Genomic DNA, 20,338 nt, shown 5'->3' with positions numbered 1-20,338 from the left:
TAAAACTGTCCGCCAAGCGTTCTCCGCTGGGCAGGCTTCTTCCATCATGCATAAGTCCTGAAGGTTGCCTAGTGCTTAAGCCCTGGATGGAGAGCGCCACATTCAGCGTAAACTTCGGATCATGAATAACAGAACGTATCATCATCTGACACGTGTCCCCGAAAAATTCGGTGGACCTGTCACTATAAATAGACCCCTTGGGTCATCATTTTACACATTCAGACATTCTGACAACTTGTGCAGAGACTTTACTTTTCTCTCTCACATAGCACTTTCTCTCACTAGAAGTCATCCGGCTAACAGCAAAACGCTAAACGGACAACAGATTGATTAAGCCACCCCACAGATTTCTAGATCTGTGTATCGGTTCTGCAGGGATTATTTCCCAAGGGTAAAAATCAATCGGCAACACTCCCCCACCTTTAGCTAGATCACTTCTAGTATTGTGCTAACACACTAAGGCTTACGCCATAAGAAAATAGGTGTTAACAATGGCGCCATCCGTTATTAAGACGAATCATCTCACCAACACTGACAAAGAAGGCGAGGGTAACGAATTGGTACCCATGGAAGTAGGCATGATCCATCCATGGAAAGCTGGGCAACGGAGGAATGCAGAAGTGTTAGAAGATTGGGAAGAGCAATTAATATCATTTCCTTCTATGTTTGACACAAATCCATCCGATGGTCCAGTGGTTATAGAAGCACGAGTTGCTAATTGCTTAATACACAACATTTATACTAATACAGGAGCTGGAGTAGACATTATGTATGAACATTGCTTCATACAGCTTCCCAAAGATGTGCAAGAAAAAAATGAAGGAAACATATGTGCCGTTAGCAAGTTTTACAAGTGAACCGTCTTGGTCTGAAGGAAGTATTCTACTTGAAGTAACCTTGGGCAAGTCACCCTTAAGATGCACAACCAACATTGAGTTCCTGGTAGTTAAAGCAAATTCACAATACAATATAATTTTGGGAAGAACTGCTTTAATGACGTTTGGGGCTGTAACATCAAATGTGCATGGTATGATGAAGTTTCCAATGCCAGGCAGAATAGCAACGTTGTATGCAGAACGGCAGAAGTTAATTGAGTGTTCTCAAGTAACAAAAGCAATAATTAAGCGAATAATACATGATGATGGGTCAATTTCGCCAAATCCACAGTTTCCAGATCAAAAAATCATAATTGGGCATACGTTATCTACGGCATGTAAAGAAAAATTGTACAACATTTTAGCAACAAATTTAGACGTTTTTGCATGGCAACCGTCTGATATGACCGGTGTCCCAAGGGAAGTGGCAGAACATAGGTTAAATGTGAATCCTAACATGCATCCTATTTGTCAAAAGAAACTAGGCATGGCGCCAGAAAGAAGCAAATACCTCCGTGATGAGGTACGAAGTTTGGTAGATGCTAGGATCTTGCGAGAGGTAAAATATCAGACATGGGTGGCCAATCCAGTCATGGTTAGGAAGCCGGACAACTCATGGCGGATGTGTGTGGATTTCACAGATATCAATAAAGCATGCCCAAAGGATAATTATCCCTTACCTGAAATCGATTGGAAGGTTGAATCATTGGCAGGGTATCTGTGATGACCCAGAAATTTTCGACCAAATTTAAACCTAATTCTTAAATGATTTCGATAAGATAAGCAAAGTCTATTAAATTGTGTCTCGAAAACTCTGAACTGTTTACATGTAATCAATTACCCTTCGACTGTTCCTGACGATTCACGAACAACTATCTGTAAATAGAAAAGTATATATACATATATATATATATATATAAATAAATATATTTATATAATAAATGCTATTAATCGTCTGTATGAATTTATTATTATAAATAAATACTAATGTCAAGGTTAATATCAATAATATGAATATTATTAATTTAACCTAATATAGATATAAAAAAATTTGATATACTTAAAAGGTTATGTCAGTATTAATATTAATAATATTATTGTTATTATTATTAATAAGATATATATATATATATTGATTATCATTAATATTGTGTTTACTATTATTATATAAAATATGATTTTAGTTATTAAGACAATTATTATTATTATGAGTAATAACTTGATATTATTATTATTATTATTAATTATTAATTCTATTATTATTAGTATTCTTATTAAATTTATTAATAAAGTTATTATTATTATTAATAGAATTATTATTATTATTTATATATTTATATTTATTAATTATTAATATTAATTATATAGATATATATATATATATATATATATATATATATATATATATATATATATATATATATATATATTATAAAAATCATATTCAATTATATGAATCTGTTTCACCTCTTCATCTGATCCAATTTCTTTTGTATTACTTGATTTCTTCTGTCTCTACATCAGTACAAATCACAAATCAAACAACGGTATAATCCAAATTCTCTTAGATATAATTTTCTGTTTTATTTAGTTTATTCCACTGATAGAAAATGAAGTGTACTTCTTGTCTACCCAATTGCTGAGTGTCGATTTCACATATCAATTAGGATCTAATACAACTGTTAAATCACATGAACTATACAAGATATTGGATCAAGCCTTCCTTTTACCTATCGCCATTATCAAATAAAAACAACACAAAACCATCGAAACCCATCACCTTTCAATACCTTAAAATCACCACCTTTTACAATTTTTACGAGTATCTTCTTTCCTGCTACACGATACTAGTTATTTCTGTTTTGATATCGAGTACTTTTACATCTGTTATTGTGTCATTCATGACCACAATCCAAACTATCATCAACGATCATCACCATCTCAAAAACGCCATCTTCATCTTTGTCACCCTACCCTCCAATCATCACCTTAGCTTGATCACCATAAGTTGTTTGCTTCAACCTTCTGGCCTAGAAAAAGAACAGACACAATAATCACAATTAACCACAATACCACCACACTCATCTAATCGAAAATATATAGCTGTATTGGATCCATCTCATGACCATGAACCTTCACAACCATCATATAATCACAACGTGATTCCTTGTTTGTTACGACTTACGATTATAAAACCAAATCAACTCATCCTTGCTCGCCACCATTACTACAGAGATGAAGAAAAGGAAAACGAAGATTTATTGATGATGAAAATTATCGCTGTTTTCATATTTTTTTTCCAATTCAACTAATACAGTGACATATATAAAGGAAGGATGAGATAATGAAGATTGATAAAAGATGTTTTCACGAACCCTTTTTCTTTTACCTTGAGGTCGACAGATACCAACCAAAGGAGCCCTACAACTCACGATTCAATTTAAAAATATGCATAACGTGTCTGAGTCGGTCGAATTAAAAGGAATAAGGAAAAGAGGAACCAAACCCTCAATCCAAATTAAATAATACGTACTCCATGATGGCGGATTTTTATATTGTTTGTTGGGCCAGGATTAAATTTTACTTTTCCTTATTTGTTGGCCACCACTACTTTATGAGTACATCTGGCCAGATTCGTTATATAATTATTTTGCTGTGGGATCAGAACTGTTCGAAAGAGAAGCAAAAGAACCAATCTATCTTCATCATTTGTTTGTTGGGCCAAGGTATATGATTTTCTGACTTGGGTCGTATTATCTTATTTATTAGATTTGTGTTTTGCTGTTGGACGAATTAAAATAGATGATGAAATGATTATGGTAATGGCAAGATAAATGATGAAGGTGACAACGAGATTATATGATGATGAGAATGGCGTATGATTATGATTAGATGATGATGATAAGGTTAGATGATAGGAATGATGTTTATGTTATATGATCATGCATATGATTATAATTATGATTACGTTATGATTATGATTATGATAATGATAACATAAATAAGATTATTAGGATTAAGTTATGATTATGATAAGTTGATAATATAGAATAAGGAAATGATAATGGATACCGAATAGTTTGAAATTCCAGTTGATTAATTAAGAAGGAGAAGAACAGACAAGATACGTTACATAGTTTTAATTCTGGATTATATATCAAAAAAGAACAAACAGCTTGATGGTTGGTGTCTGTTGGTGTTTAACCGAAAGGTCCCAGGTTCGAAACTAGAAGTTGGCGATTTCAAATATATTTTTTTAAAATAAAAGCTGGGCTGTTGTGATTGCTTGAGCCTGTTGGGCCGTGTTTTTCTATTGGGCCATTAGAGTAGTAAATGGATTTATGGAGTTAATAAATTGGTCTTGGTTAATTAAAGAAGAAGATTTAAGAAACAGAAAGAATGAGTTAAAAATATTATTCGAATATTATTAATTCAGAAAATCAGAAATGGAGGAATGGTTAAGGAATGTTGTAGGTTTAGCGAGAGGTCTCAAGTTCGAGCCCTATCTAAGACAGTTATTTTCTTTTTGGAGCATTTTCATGTGAGGTAGTATTATTATTATTATTATTATTATTATTATTATTATTATTATTATTATTATTATTATTATTATTATTATTATTATTATTAATATTATTATTATTATTATTATTATTATTATTATTATTATTATTACTAATATTGTTATCATTATTATTAATTTTATTATTAAAATATTCTTATTGTTAAAAAAATAATATCATTATTAGTAAAATTATCATATTTACTAAATTTATCATTTTATTTTCATTAACACTATCATTACTATTATATATCATTATTAATATTCTTATTATTAGTACAAAAAACATTATTCATCTAACATGTATCTACTACATATCTATACTAATATTACATAGTTTTATATTTTTAAACAAAATATTATTTTTATTAATTGATACATAATATATAGATATATTATACAATATAGATAGTAATATGATTATATATGTAAAAGAATTAATCTTAATACATTATAAACCTAGTTGATTAATATTATACGTGTTAATATATGAATGATATAGGTTCGTGAATCCGAGGCCAACCTTACACTTGTTCAATGATGTTATATGTATTTTTACTACGAAATACAGTATGGTGAGTTTCATTTGCTCCCCTTTTACTCTTTACATTTTTGGGGCTGAGAATACATGCGCTTTTATAAATGTTTGATGCAATAGACACAAGTACCTTAACTGCATTCTATGATAGAATTATCTGGGATTGGGGATGATTATTATGACACGGATTAGTCCCCGGTTTTCCGTTAGAGTGTATGAGCTCCCGAGCCGGGTGGATGGTTTATTATTTATGATATTTTGGCACCGGTTGTCCTATATTTTATAAACATGTGTTCAGCCGTGGGGTGTAAAGACCGGTGCAGAGGTTCTATATTTTGAAGGCACATGTATTCAGCCGTGGGGTGAAAGACCGGCACAGATGGTTACTATTATATTTTGAATCCTCACCAGGTGTTCTTCATATGAAAGTTATTTTTTTGTGCAGTTGGAATGGGACTTCTGCACGTTTTATAATATTTAAAATCTTGTGGTCTATTAAAATGATGAAAATGAAATGATTACTATAAACTAATGAACTCACCAACCTTTTGGTTGACACTTGAAAGCATGTTTATTCTCAGGTTTGAAAGAAATCTTCCGCTGTGCATTAGCTCATTTTAAGGATATTACTTGGAGTTATTCATGACATATTTCAATAGACGTTGCATTCAAGTCATTGAAGTTCACTAGATATTATTAAGTAAATGACGGATTAGGTCATTTATAGTTGGATATTATGAAATGGTATGCATAACTGTCAACTTTCGATGTAATGAAAGTTTGTCTTTTAAAAACGAATGCAATGTTTGTAAAATGTATCATTTAGAGGTCAAGTACCTCGCGATGTAATCAACTATTATGAATTGTTTATAATCAATATGGACTTCATCCGGATGGATTAGGATGGGGCGTTTCAGTTGGCATCAGAGCGGTGGTCTTAGCGAACCAGGTCTGCATTAGTGTGCCTAACAGGTAGTTGTTAGTATGCATTAGTGAGTCTGCATTAGTGTGTCTAATAAGTAGTTGTTAGGATGAATTAGTGAGTCTGCATTAGTATGTCTAACAGGTAGTTGTTAGGATGCATTAGTGAAGTCTGGACTTCGACCTAGTAGTTGTTAGGTTATATTATTAAGTCTGGACTTGAACCTGGTCCGCATGTCAAAAGTTTTGCTTATCATTTCGTGTCAAAAATTACCTGCTTATCATTCTTAGCCTAGACACATCTTACTACATTCATTGCATAGATAGTGTATAGACAAAATTCATATCTTAGCGTATCTGCTAAATCATATCTTAGCGTATCTGTTACTGTAGACTTTATCTGACACGTTTCCTTAATTCCCTTCGTAATCTACGAAAATCTTCCGTACTATGTATAGGTATTCTATGTAATTAGAATATCATCCGATATCCGAAAATTATTTCATATCAAAAAATCCTTTATTCAATCGTACGCAATGGAACTCACAACTAGTTCAAGTCCCTCGGATTCTGATATAGAGTCCCACTCCAGCTCCGAAAGCAGCGTCACCAGAATGAATCAATCAATCAGCCATCCCCAATTCATCTGATGAGTTCGTAGTCGACTTAATCAATGGAGACGAGAAGAAGGCGATCTTTTTCACCAACCGAATTCACCTTTTGGCAAAGAACCTGAATCACTTATCGGCGAACCAATTCGAAACACCATTTCACCCTCATTTTCCAAATATCTCGCTATGATTATATACTATCTCAAATTCAAAACTTTATTCACTCGCTTGTTCCTTCCGACAATCATCCCGGAGTAATAAGTCAACGAGCTTCGCACACTAGTTGTAGCCTTGAAAAATATGGTGCAAAATGTACCAGCTTCAGCAATATTACCGGCACCAACAGTACCACCAACAACAACATTCGTATCCCAAGCCTCAATATCACAATCTGTTCCACGAACATCAACATCATACGCACCATGGATACCAAGGAGTACCAACAGCAATTAACAATGAAGTATTGAACCATAACTTCATTAATATTCTGCGAAGAATATGTGGATCCTAATAATTAACGATGAAGTATTGGACCATAACTTTATTAATATTCTGCGAAGAATATGTGGATCCTAATAGTTTTAGAGATTACTTATTCTAGCTCAAATCGAAAATCAAATGAGTCTAATATTATATTGACTCATTAAATCCATAATTACATCTGAAGAAAATATATATGTATATATATTTTCATAAAGATTATGATTAAAAATTCTTTCATACAAACTGTTAATGATGAAAATATTTAACGGGTAGGTAATACCCGAGGAATATTTAAGATTTCACATTAATAAGTCACATTGTACATTCTTCAAATCTGATTCAACTGTCATTTCCTATCCTACTTACATCCACAGATATATAAATCCGTTCACCACAGAAAACTATTTCCATTCAAATTTCATATTTGGATTTTGACCTATCAGAATCTAACGAGTGGCATAATGAATAAAACATTTAACGGAATAAAATTCGTTAGAAACAAACAAATTAACTATGAGAAAATTTTGTTAAGAATCCACGCTAACAAAATCCTAGCTAACTGTTCCTAGCTAACTGTGGACTAATCAACTGAGGACTACCAACAGTGGACAATTAAAATGAATTAAAATATTGATTATAACATATGAAACTAAACAATTCTTCAAGTTTGCCACTTGATTTTCATCTTAAACCTTATTTGTATCTCAACGATTACAATCTGCGTTCAAACCTTTCATGATTCTTGAAAATACCTCAATCGAGAAGATGAACCAACCGCACTTCATCTACGAAAGGAAAGATTTATACATATAGTTATGCACCTGAAAAACTCTCGGAAACTGAGTAAACGTTTAACACGTAGCTGTGCTAATTCCTTTAGCGTTATTATTACCGAAAATAACTTTTCAATCTCTTTCCAAATTAGCCAATTTTGTCACAGCTCCAGCAAGTCCGTTTCGACTTTTCATTCGAAACAACCTTATTATAATCTTGATATAACTACGTGCTCTTTTATTGTTACCGGGGGACCGTTTACACCTCATCACATTATCAGAAAACTTAGCAGCAACTTCATTACTCATTGACTTAAGTCTATCCGAAGAACCATTATGGTTATCCATTAAAACCTTACCATATACTCATCCATATCTTATAACGAGAATTGTCATACCAATTACAGGAAATCAGCAATCAGTATTTTGAATCTCGTAGCATCTCTACATCAAAAGTTATATGTATACATATAACATTTATCTCATAGAATTATGAACTTTCATTCTGAAATTCTGAAAAGCACTCTAGTTTACGAATCAGGTCTCTGAGTTCTGAAAAATGAATCGAGCAAATATGAAGGAGATCAAGGACAAATACAAGGACCAAACCCTGTAATTAAAGAATCCTGATGATTTTATTTCTGATGAAATCTTTAGCGAATACTATACTCCTTAACCGCTCTAAATCATCATGAATGAATTTCTTCATCACAATTTGGTTCTAACATTCCAAAATATTATCGTATCTTTCATTGTAAATATCCTCAATATTTCTGAAGATATCTTCATAAATATTCTCGTCTGATATTAATTATCTCTCCACGCTATCTGTGTTATCTCATAAAAGGAAACTGTTTTAGTTTCTATATTCTATAAATCTTTGAATTTAAATTATGAATGTTTTTGAAGTAGTTTTGGGAACTGATGCATGAGTTAGTATAATATAATGACACTTGATCAACGTGATTATATTACAGTAATTCATGCTGAGTTTCTAATGAAACGTGATGATTCTCAGTACCATCATCATGTACCATTTACATGACTCTTGCATTCTACTCAATCTTTAAACATAGTAAGAACATATCTTCTTGATAGTTCTATCTTTTTGAATATTCTAGTAATTTGACAAATCAAGATCGTGCCATTATGATTTCCTTCTTAGAACATTAACTATGTTCATTTCAAAATCCATATGAATTCTGGACCATTATTCGCTTGACTTGTAGTCGGGAAGAGAAAACAAAAGTATGAATTAATAAAGAAAAAATAGAAGGTATGAGCTGTGGAAATAAGTAAATAAAGAGGGTGGATTTATAGAAAAATATCCGACAAAGAAATCAAGACAGATTATTGCATTTAACAAAAAGGGATTCTAATTTCCTTAATTACCGAAGAATCAAATTTTATTTCGAAGATTTTCTTTTAATCCCTTGAATTCCAGAAAAATCAACCGTGGCAATGTCACCGGTTAAGTCAAATCTTCACTTACTCATTTTCATTCTTTTGTGATAGCTTCACTTATACTCTTCATATAATCAAATTGTTTGATCTATATTAATCAATGATGATAAAACTCTATTCATCGACTCATATTCGTCATGAAAACATTTTTATAGTTAGTCATGACGACCTCGATCAAATTTCGGGACGAAATTTCTTTAACGGGTAGGTACTGTGATGACCTGGAAATTTTTCGACCAAATTTAAACCTAATTCTTAAATGATTTCGATAAGACAAGCAAAGTCTATTAAATTGTGTCTCGAAAACTCTGAACTGTTTACATGTAATCAATTACCCTTCGACTGTTCCCGACGATTCACGAACAACTATCTGTAAATAGATATGTATATATACATACATATATATATATATATATATATATATATATATATATATATATATATATATATATATATATATATATATATATATATATATATATATATAAGATAAGCAAAGTCTATTAAATTGTGTCTCGAAAACTCTGAACTGTTTACATGTAATCAATTACCCTTCGACTGTTCCCGACGATTCACGAACAACTATCTGTAAATAGATAAGTATATATACATACATATACATATATATATATATATATATATATATATATATATATATATATATATATATATATATATATATATATATAATAAATTTTATTAATCGTCTGTATGAATTTATTGTTATAAATAAATACTAATGTCAAGGTTAATATCAATAATATGAATATTATTAATTTAACCTAATATAGATATAAAAAAATTTGATATACTTAAAAGGTTATGTCAGTATTAATATTACTAATATTATTGTTATTATTATTAATAAGATATATATATTGATTATCATTAATATTGTGTTTACTATTATTATATAAAATATGATTTTAGTTATTAAGACAATTATTATTATTATGAGTAATAACTTGATATTATTATTATTATTATTAATTATTAATTCTATTATTATTAGTATTCTTATTAAATTTATTAATAAAGTTATTGTTATTATTAATAGAATTATTATTATTATTTATATATTTATATTTATTAATTATTAATATTAATTATATATATATATATATATATATATATATATATATATATATATATATATATTATAAAAATCAGATTCAATTATATGAATCTGTTTCACGTCTCCATCTGATCTAATTTCTTTTGTATTACTTGATTTCTTCTGTCTCTACATCAGTACAAATCACAAATCAAACAACGGTATAATCTAAATTCTGTTAGATATAATTATCTGTTTTATTTAGTTTATTCCACTGATAGAAAATGAAGTGTACTTCTTGTCTACCCAATTGCTGAGTGTCAATTTCACATATCAATTAGGATTTAATACAACTGTTAAATCACATGAACTATACAAGATATTGGATCAAGCCTTCCTTTTACCTATCGCCATTATCAAATAAAAATAACACAAAACCATCGAAACCCATCACCTTTCAATACCTTAAAATCACCACCTTTTACAATTTTTACGAGTATCTTCTTTCCTGCTACATGATATTAGATATTTCTGTTTTGATATCGAGTACTTTTACATCTGTTATTGTGTCATTCGTGACCACAATCCAAACTATCATCAACGATCATCACCATCTCAAAAACGCCATCTTCATCTTTGTCACCCTACCCTCCAACCATCACCTTAGCTTGATCACCATAAGTCGTTCGCTTCAACCTTCTGGCCTAGAAAAAGAACAGACACAATAATCACAATTAACCACAATACCACCACACTCATCCAATCGAAAATATATAGCTGTATTGGATCCATCTCATGACCATGAACCTTCACAACCATCATGTAATCACAACGTGATTCCTTGTTTGTTACGACTTACGATTATAAAACCAAATCAACTCATCCTTGCTCGCCACCATTACTACAGAGATGAAGAAAAGGAAAACGAAGATTTATTGATGATGAAAATTATCGCTGTTTTCATATTTTTTTTTTCCAATTCAACTAATACAGTGACATATATGAAGGAAGGATGAGATGATGAAGATTGATAAAAGATGTTTTCACGAACCCTTTTTCTTTTACCTTGAGGTCGACAGATACCAACCAAAGGAGACCTACAACCCACGATTCAATTTAAAAATATGCATAACGTGTCTGAGTCGGTCGAATTAAAAGGAATAAGGAAAAGAGGAACCAAACCCTCAATCCAAATTAAATAATACATACTCCATGATGGTGGATTTTTATATTGTTTGTTGGGCCAGGATTAAATTTTGCTTATCCTTATTTATTGGCCACCACTGCTTTATGAGTACATCTGGCCAGATTCGTTATATAATTATTTTGCTGTGGGATCAGAACTGTTCGGAAGAGAAGCAAAAGAACCGATCTATCTCCATCATTTGTTTGTTGGGCCAGGGTATGTGATTTTCTGACTTGGGTCGTATTATCTTATTTATTAGATTTGTGTTTTGCTATTGGACGAATTAAAATAGATGATGAAATGATTATGGTAATGGCATGATAAATGATGAAGGTGACAACGAGATTATATGATGATGAGAATGGCGTATGATTATGATTAGATGATGATGATATGGTTAGATGATAGGAATGATGTTTATGTTATATGATCATGAGTATGATTATAATTATGATTACGTTATGATTATGATTATGATAATGATAACATAAATAAGATTATTAGGATTAAGTTATGATTATGATAAATTGATAATATAGAATAAGGAAATGATAATGGATACCGACTAGTTTGAAATTCCAGTTGATTAATTAAGAAGGAGAAGAACAGACAAGATACGTTACATAGTTTTAATTCTGGATTATATATCAGAAAAGAACAAACAGCTTGATGGTTGGTGTCTGTTGGTGTTTAACCGAAAGGTCCCAGGTTCGAAACTAGAAGTTGGCGATTTCAAATATATTTTTTTACAATAAAAGCTGGGCTGTTGTGATTGCTTGAGCCTGTTGGGCCGTGTTTTTCTATTGGGCCATTAGAGTAGTAAATGGATTTATGGAGTTAATAAATTGGTTTTGGTTAATTAAAGAAGAAGATTTAAGAAACAGAAAGAATGAGTTAAAAATATTATTCGAATATTATTAATTCAGAAAATCAGAAATGGAGGAATGGTTAAGGAATGTTGTGGGTTTAGCGAGAGGTCTCAAGTTCGAGCCCTATCTAAGACAGTTATTTTCTTTTTGGAGCATTTTCATGTGAGGTATTATTATTATTATTATTATTATTATTATTATTATTATTATTATTATTATTATTATTATTATTATTATTATTATTATTATTATTATTATTATTATTATTATTATTATTATTATTATTATTATTATTATTCTTATTACTAATATTGTTATCATTATTATTATTATTATTATAAAAAGTATTCTTATTGTTAAAAAAAATATCATTATTTGTAAAATTATCATATTTACTAAATTTATCATTTTATTTTCATTAACACTATCATTACTATTATATATCATTATTAATATTCTTATTATTAGTACAACAAACATTATTCATCTAACATGTATCTACTACATATCTATACTAATATTACATAGTTTTATATTTTTAAACAAAATATTATTTTTATTAAGTGATACATAATATATAGATATATTATACAATATAGATAGTAATATGATTATATATGTAAAATAATTAATCTTAATGCATTATAAACCTAGTTGATTAATATTATATGTGTTAATATATGAATGATATAGGTTCGTGAATCCGAGGCCAACCTTACACTTGTTCAATGATTTTATATGTATTTTTACTACGAAATACAGTATGGTGAGTTTCATTTGCTCCCCTTTTACTCTTTACATTTTTGGGGCTGAGAATACATGCGCTTTTATAAATGTTTGATGCAATAGACACAAGTACCTTAACTGCATTCTATAATAGAATTATCTGGGATTGGGGATGATTATTATGACACGCATTAGTCCCCGGTTTTCCGTTAGAGCGTATGAGCTCCCGAGCCGGGTGGATGGTTTATTATTTATGATATTTTGGCACCGGTTGTCCCATATTTTATAAACATGTGTTCAGCCGTGGGGTGTAAAGACCGGCACAGAGGTTCTATATTTTGAAGGCACATGTATTCAGTCGTGGGGTGAAAGACCGGCACAGATGGTTACTATTATATTTTGAATCCTCACCAGGTGTTCTTCATATGAAAGTTATTTTTTTTGTGCAGTTGGAATGGGACTTCTGCACGTTTTATAATATTTAAAATCTTGTGGTCTATTAAAATGATGAAAATGAAATGATTACTATAAACTAATGAACTCACCAACCTTTTGGTTGACACTTGAAAGCATGTTTATTCTCAGCTTTGAAAGAAATCTTTCGCTGTGCATTAGCTCATTTTAAGGATAATACTTGGAGTCATTCATGACATATTTCAATTCATGACATATTTCAACAGACGTTACATTCGAGTCATTGAAGTTCATTAGAGATTATTAAGTAAATGACGGATTAGGTCATTTATAGTTGGATATTATGAAATGGTATGCATACCTGTCAACTTTCGATGTAATGAAAGTTTGTCTTTAAAAAAGGAATGCAATGTTTGTAAAATGTATCATTTAGAGGTCAAGTACCTCGCGATGTAATCAACTATTATGAATCGTTTATAATCAATATGGACTTCGTCCAGATGGATTAGGACGGGGCGTTTCAGTATCGATTTAAATATTTCTTAGATGCAGCTAAGGGGTATCATCAAATACCTATGGCTTTAAATGATGAATACAAAACGTCTTTTCACATGACGGAAGGGATATTCTGTTACATGAAAATGCCTTTTGGACTGAAAAATGCAGGAGCAACATATCAGCGACTTATTGTTATGGCTTTTAAGGATCAAATTGGGCAAAATCTGGAAGCGTATGTGGACGATATTGTTATAAAAAGTCATACTGAAGAAAAGATGTTACGAGATATGCAAGAAACTTTTGCATCCTTGCGAAAAATCAACATGAAATTAAATCCCAAGAAGTGTACGTTTGGTGTAGAGGAAGGAAATTTTTTAGGACATATAGTTACAGAATGGGGTATTAAAGCTAATCCTAAGAAAATTCAAGCAATTGAAGACATAAAATCGCCGGTCAGCAAGAAAGACGTTCAAAGATTACATGGATGTTTAGCAGCATTAACAAGATTTCTGTCCAAAGCAGCTGAAAAGTCACTTCCATTCATGAAAGTGTTAAAAGGTTATTTAAACAAAAAGGATTTTGTATGGAAAGCGGAAGCCGAAAATGCATTCCAAGAGGTCAAGCAGTTGTTGAAAATGTTACCTACATTAACAGCACCGAAAGAAGGAGAGACCTTAATTTTGTATTTAGCTGTCTCAAAAGAAGCTATTAGTTCTGTCTTAATCGCAGAACGGAATGGTGTGCAAATGCCTATATATTTTGTTAGCAAAGTATTGTAGCTCAGTGAAATGAATTATCCACCACTTCATCGCATGATTTATGTCCTTGTTGAAATCTCCCATTCATGTTGATTATAAACGTTCCATATTAATTGATTTCGTCGCGAGGTTTTGACCTCTATATGAGACGTTTTTCAAAGACTGCATTCGATTTTAAATCAAACCATAACCTTTAAAATATTATGACGATTATCAAATAATGATAATCTAAAATATAGCGTTTTTCACACGACCATTACATAATGGTTTACAATAATATTACACATCAACATAAGTCTTCGAATGCAGTTTTTAAACAATATTATACAAGCATGGACTCCAAATCTTGTCCTTAATTTAGTATGCAACAGCCGAAGCTCTTAATAATCACCTGAGAATAAACATGCTTAAAACGTCAACAAAATTGTTGGTGAGTTATAGGTTTAACCTACATATTATTAAATCATAATAATAGACCACAAGATTTCATTTTTATAAAACATCTCTTATCAGGCATTTTGCAAACTGCATAGAGATAAAAATCATTCATATGTTGAACACCTGGTAACCGACGTTAACTTAATGCATAGAATATCCCCAAAACAGAACCTCTCGTCTGTATAATAATCTCGAAGTACTAAACCATCCATAACCTGAATGGGAGTTTGTTAAGCCCAATAGATCTATCTTTAGGATTCGCATCAATAATCCAACCATAGAATGTAGTTTTGCGTACTTGTGTCTATTTTGTAAAACATTTATAAAGTTGCATGTATTCTCATCCCAAAATATTAGATTTTAAAAGTGGGACTATAACTCACTTTCACATATTTTATTTCGTCGGGAAGTAAGACTTGGCCACTGGTCGATTCACAAACCTATAACAAATATGTACATATATATCAAATTATGTTAAAAATATATTTACAACATTTTTTAATACGTTTTAATGTTTTAAATATTTTCAGTCAGCTGTCCTCTTTAGTTGTCCATAGTTAGATATACAGAAATAAATTAATATATATTATCTTGACCCAATCCACGACCCAGTGTATATACGTCTCAGGCTAGATCACAACTTAAAGTATATATATTTTTGGAATCAACCTCAACCCTGTATAGCTAACTCCAACATTACTGCATATAGAGTGTCTATGGTTGTTCCAAATAATATATATATATATATGGGTCGATATGATATGTCAAAACATTTGCATACGTGTCTATGGTATCCCAAGATTACATAATATATTAGAATACATGTATAATACAATATAAGTTAGCTAGGATATGATTTGTATAGATTTGTTACCAATTTTCACGTAGCTACAACAAGTAAAAATATCCAATCTTGTTTTACCCAAAACTTCTTCGTTTTAAATCCGTTTTGAGTGAATCCAATTTCTATGGTTTCATATTGAACTTAAGTTTATGAATCTATACAGAAAAAGTATAAGTTTATAGTCGGAAATACATGTTACAAGTCATTTTTGTAAAGGTAGTCATTTCAGTCGAAAGAATGACGTCTAGATGACCATTTTGGAAAACATACTTCCACTTTGAGTTTAATCATGATTTTCGGATATAGTTTATGTTCATAAGAAAAATCATTTTCCCAGATGAATAACTTTTAAATCAAAGTTTATCATAGTTTTTAATTAAGTAACCCAAAACAGCCCACGGTGTTACTACGACGGCGTATATCCAGTTTTACGGTGTTTTTTGTGTTTTCAGGTTTTAAATCATTAAGTTAGCATATCATATAGATATAGAACATGTGTTTAGTTGATTTTAAAAGTCAAGTTAGAAGGATTAACTTTTGTTTGCCAACAAGTTTAGAATTAACTAAACTATGTTCTAGTGATTACAAGTTTACAACTTCGAATAAGGTAGTTTTATATATATGAATCGAATGATGTTATGAACACCATTACTACCTAAAGTTTTGTGGATAAACCTACTAGAAATGAGAAAAATATATCTAGCTTCAAAGGATCCTTGGATGGCTTGAAAGTTCTTGAAGCAGAATCATGACACGAAAACAAGTTCAAGTAAGATTTCCACTCGAAATAAGATTGTTATAGTTATAGAAATTTAATCAAAGTTTGAATATGAGTATTACCTTGTATTAGAAAGATATCTTACTGTAAATAAGAAAGATTTCTTGAGGTTGGATGATCACTTTACAAGATTGGAAGTAAGCTAGCAAACTTGGAAGTATTCTTGATTTTATGAAACTAGAACTTATAGAATTTATGAAGAACACTTAGAACTTGAAGATAGAACTTGAGAGAGATCAATTTGATGAAGAAAATTGATGAATGAAAGTGTTTGTAGGTGTTTTTGGTCGTTGGTATATGGATTAGATATAAAGGATGTGTAATTTTGTTTACATGTAAGTAAGTCATGAATGATTACTATTAGTTTTGTAATTTTATGAGATATTTCATACTAGTTGCCACATAATGGTTCCCACATGTGTTAGGTGACTCACATGGGCTGCTAAGAGCTGATCATTGGAGTGTATATACCAATAGTACATACGTCTAAAAGTTGTGTGTTGTACAAGTACGAATACGGGTGCATATGAGTAGAATTGTTGATGAAACTGGACGAGGATGTAATTGTAAGTATTTTTGTTAAGTAGAAGTATTTTGATAAGTGTCTTGAAGTCTTTCAAAAGTGTATAAATATATATTAAAACACTACATGTATATACATTTTAACTGAGTCATTAAGTCATCGTTAGTCGTTACATATAAATGTTATTTTGAAGCCTTTAGGTTAACGATCCTGTTAAGTGTTGTTAACCCATTGTTTATTATATCAAATGAGATGTTAAATTATTACATTATCATGATATTATGATATATTAATATATCTTAATATGATATATATATATAATTAAATGTCGTTACAATGATAATCGTTACATATATGTCTCGTTTCGAAATCATTAAGCTAGTAGTCTTGTTTTTACATATGTAGTTCATTGTTAATATACTTAATGATATGTTTACTTATCATAATACCATGTTAACTATATATATATATCCATATATATGACATCATATAGTTTTTACAAGTTTTAACGTTCGTGAATCACCGGTCAACTTGGGTGGTCAATTGTCTATATAAAACCTATTTCAATTAATCAAGTCTTAACAAGCTTGATTGCTTAACATGTTGGAAACACTTAATCATATAAATATCAATTTCATTTAATATATATATACATGGAAAAGTTCGGGTCACTACACTTGTGCATACTGCACGACGTTTACGAAGGTATTTTCAAGGTCATCCTATCTTGGTGTTAACAGATCAACCATTGAAGCAAATACTCCGGTGTCCAGAATCATCTGGCCATCTAGCAAAATGGACCATCGAGTTAGGGGAATATGAAATCAATTTTGCTCCCCGGAATGCAGTTAAAGGACAAATTTTGGCAGATTTTCTCTTGGAAACAAATGAAAAAGTGGAATACGACAATAAAATGGCACCACAACAGCATGTGTGGAATTACACACTGATGGGGCCTCCAGTGAAGAGGGAACAGGTGCAGGACTGGTTTTAACAAGTCCAGACGGAGAAGAGTATACTTATGCATTGAAATTTTGTTTTATGCATCCAACAACGAAGCAGAGTATGAGGCATTACTCTCCGGCTTACGCATAGCAGTGGAAATGGGCATAACAAATTTACGAGCATTTGTTGATTCTCGAATTGTGGCCCAGCAGGTTAATGGAACGTTTGATGCAATGGATACATCAATGAGGCAATATGTAAAGTTGGTGGAGGCAATTTCAAAGAAATTTGATAACCTTGAAGTCGTGCAAATCCCTCGAAATAAGAATAAGAAGGCTGACGTTTTAAGCAAACTAGCTACTTTAACATTTGACCATTTGCACAAACGAGTGTTGGTTGAAGAACTTAAAGAAAAATCAATACATGAAAAACCAATTATGATGATAGTTAACGGTGTCAAAGAAACTTGGATGACTCCATATTTATGGTATTTGCACGACGGAGAGTTACCCGTTGACAAGACGGAAGCCAGAAGGATAAGAGTAACAACACCAATGTATGAAGTGATTAATGGTGTCCTTTATCGAAAGTCTTACAATGGTCTGTTGTTAAGATGTTTAACCAATGATGAAGCATTAAAGGTAGTCAAAGAAATGCATGAAGGAGTCTGTTCTCAACACTCCGGCTTCCATACTGTAGCATCATGGATTATGCGGCAAGGATATTTTTGGCCTTCCCTTTATCGAGAAGTTGCAGAGATCATCAAAGCATGTGAGAATTGTCAGCGGCATGGTACAGTTCAGCGTCTCCAAAAATATGACTTGATACCAGGGTCATCTGCTTGGCCGTTCTGCAAGTGGGTGATAGATATTGTGGGACCATTCAATAGAAGCACTGGCAATGCTAAGTTCTTGGTGGTAGCAATTTATTTTTTCACAAAGTGGGTTGAAGCAAAGGCTTTAGCAAAGATTACAGGAGAAAATGTCAAGAAGTTTGTGTGGCATGATATAGTGTGCCGTTATGGGGTTCCAAATGAAATAGTCAGTGACAATGGCAAGCAATTTGTAGAAAATCCATTTCGAAGTTGGTGTGAAGAGCTGGGAATAAAGCAAAACTTTACATCTGTTGCTCATCCTCAAGCAAATGGGTAAGTGGAGGTTACCAACAAAGAAATTTTTACTGGAATTAAGGCACGGTTAGGGTTAAGTCAAACTGGTTGGGTGGACGAACTGCCAAATGTGTTATGGGCACACCAGACAACTCCAAAGCGGAGCAAGGGGAAACACCCTTCAGTCTGGTATATGGTACAGAAGCAGTAATACCAGCTGAAATATGTGTCCCAACACAGCGCATTATGGAATTTGATATTGAAGCTAATTTTGAAGCATTAAGAGACAATCTCAATTTGTTGGAGGAAAGACGATTGATGGCCGCCATCCGGCAAGCAGATCACAAGCATAAAATGGCAAAATATTATAACAAGAAAGTAAAGCATACACAATTTGCAGTTGGTGATTTGGTGCTACGGGATAATGAGGCAAGCAGATAAATCAAATTTGTAAAGTTAGCACTAAAATAGGAAGGACCTTATAGGGTTACAAAAGTAAATCAGAACGGATCGTACATGCATGCTGCGCCATCCGGCGAGCAATATGAAAGAGCTTGGAATGCAATGAATTTAAAGAAATTTTATGCGTAGTACTATATGCATGGGCAGCTTGATCACTTGTCAAATGTATGAGATATAGTCATAAATGTAAAAATTTCTTTACGAATATGAATAATAGAAATTATTCTTATGGCAATATTTTTTCATAATTTTTATCCGGCCAAGGATTTTTTAGCCCAGGTGTCGCATAGCTGTGTGTCATCCCTGCCTGCAGAAAGAAAGATAACCTTTCGGTGGTAGAAGTGCAATCATACTCAAAATGGTTGTATCGATAGTGAGACATGTAGAACTCACTAAAACATCGAAGCGTTAAAGCGAATCTACAAAAATGTCATGACACAAAACTTAAATATACAAACTACAAAGCAAAATGGGTAATGGACAATAGCATCCTACAAGATATTTGAAG

The 20,338-nt window shown here is 31.5% G+C and overlaps 1 protein-coding gene across 1 annotated transcript; it reads left to right on the top strand.

The window, feature by feature from the left end:
- The first annotated feature begins 1,032 nt into the window (after window positions 1-1,032).
- LOC139868574 (uncharacterized) lies at window positions 1,033-20,008 on the top strand. The gene is made up of 8 exons (XM_071856909.1): window positions 1,033-1,360; window positions 14,143-14,532; window positions 14,629-14,712; window positions 18,378-18,517; window positions 18,587-19,157; window positions 19,272-19,343; window positions 19,451-19,700; window positions 19,978-20,008. Exons 1-8 carry the CDS (start codon window positions 1,033-1,035, stop codon window positions 20,006-20,008), a joined length of 1,866 nt encoding a protein of 621 aa, XP_071713010.1.
- The last annotated feature ends 330 nt before the right edge of the window (window positions 20,009-20,338 follow it).

Source organism: Rutidosis leptorrhynchoides, chromosome 9 (assembly GCF_046630445.1).
Source record: "Rutidosis leptorrhynchoides isolate AG116_Rl617_1_P2 chromosome 9, CSIRO_AGI_Rlap_v1, whole genome shotgun sequence".
NCBI lineage: Eukaryota > Viridiplantae > Streptophyta > Magnoliopsida > Asterales > Asteraceae > Rutidosis > Rutidosis leptorrhynchoides.
Note: the sequence above shows the minus strand (reverse complement) of the source record. Positions and strands in the feature narration are given on the sequence as shown.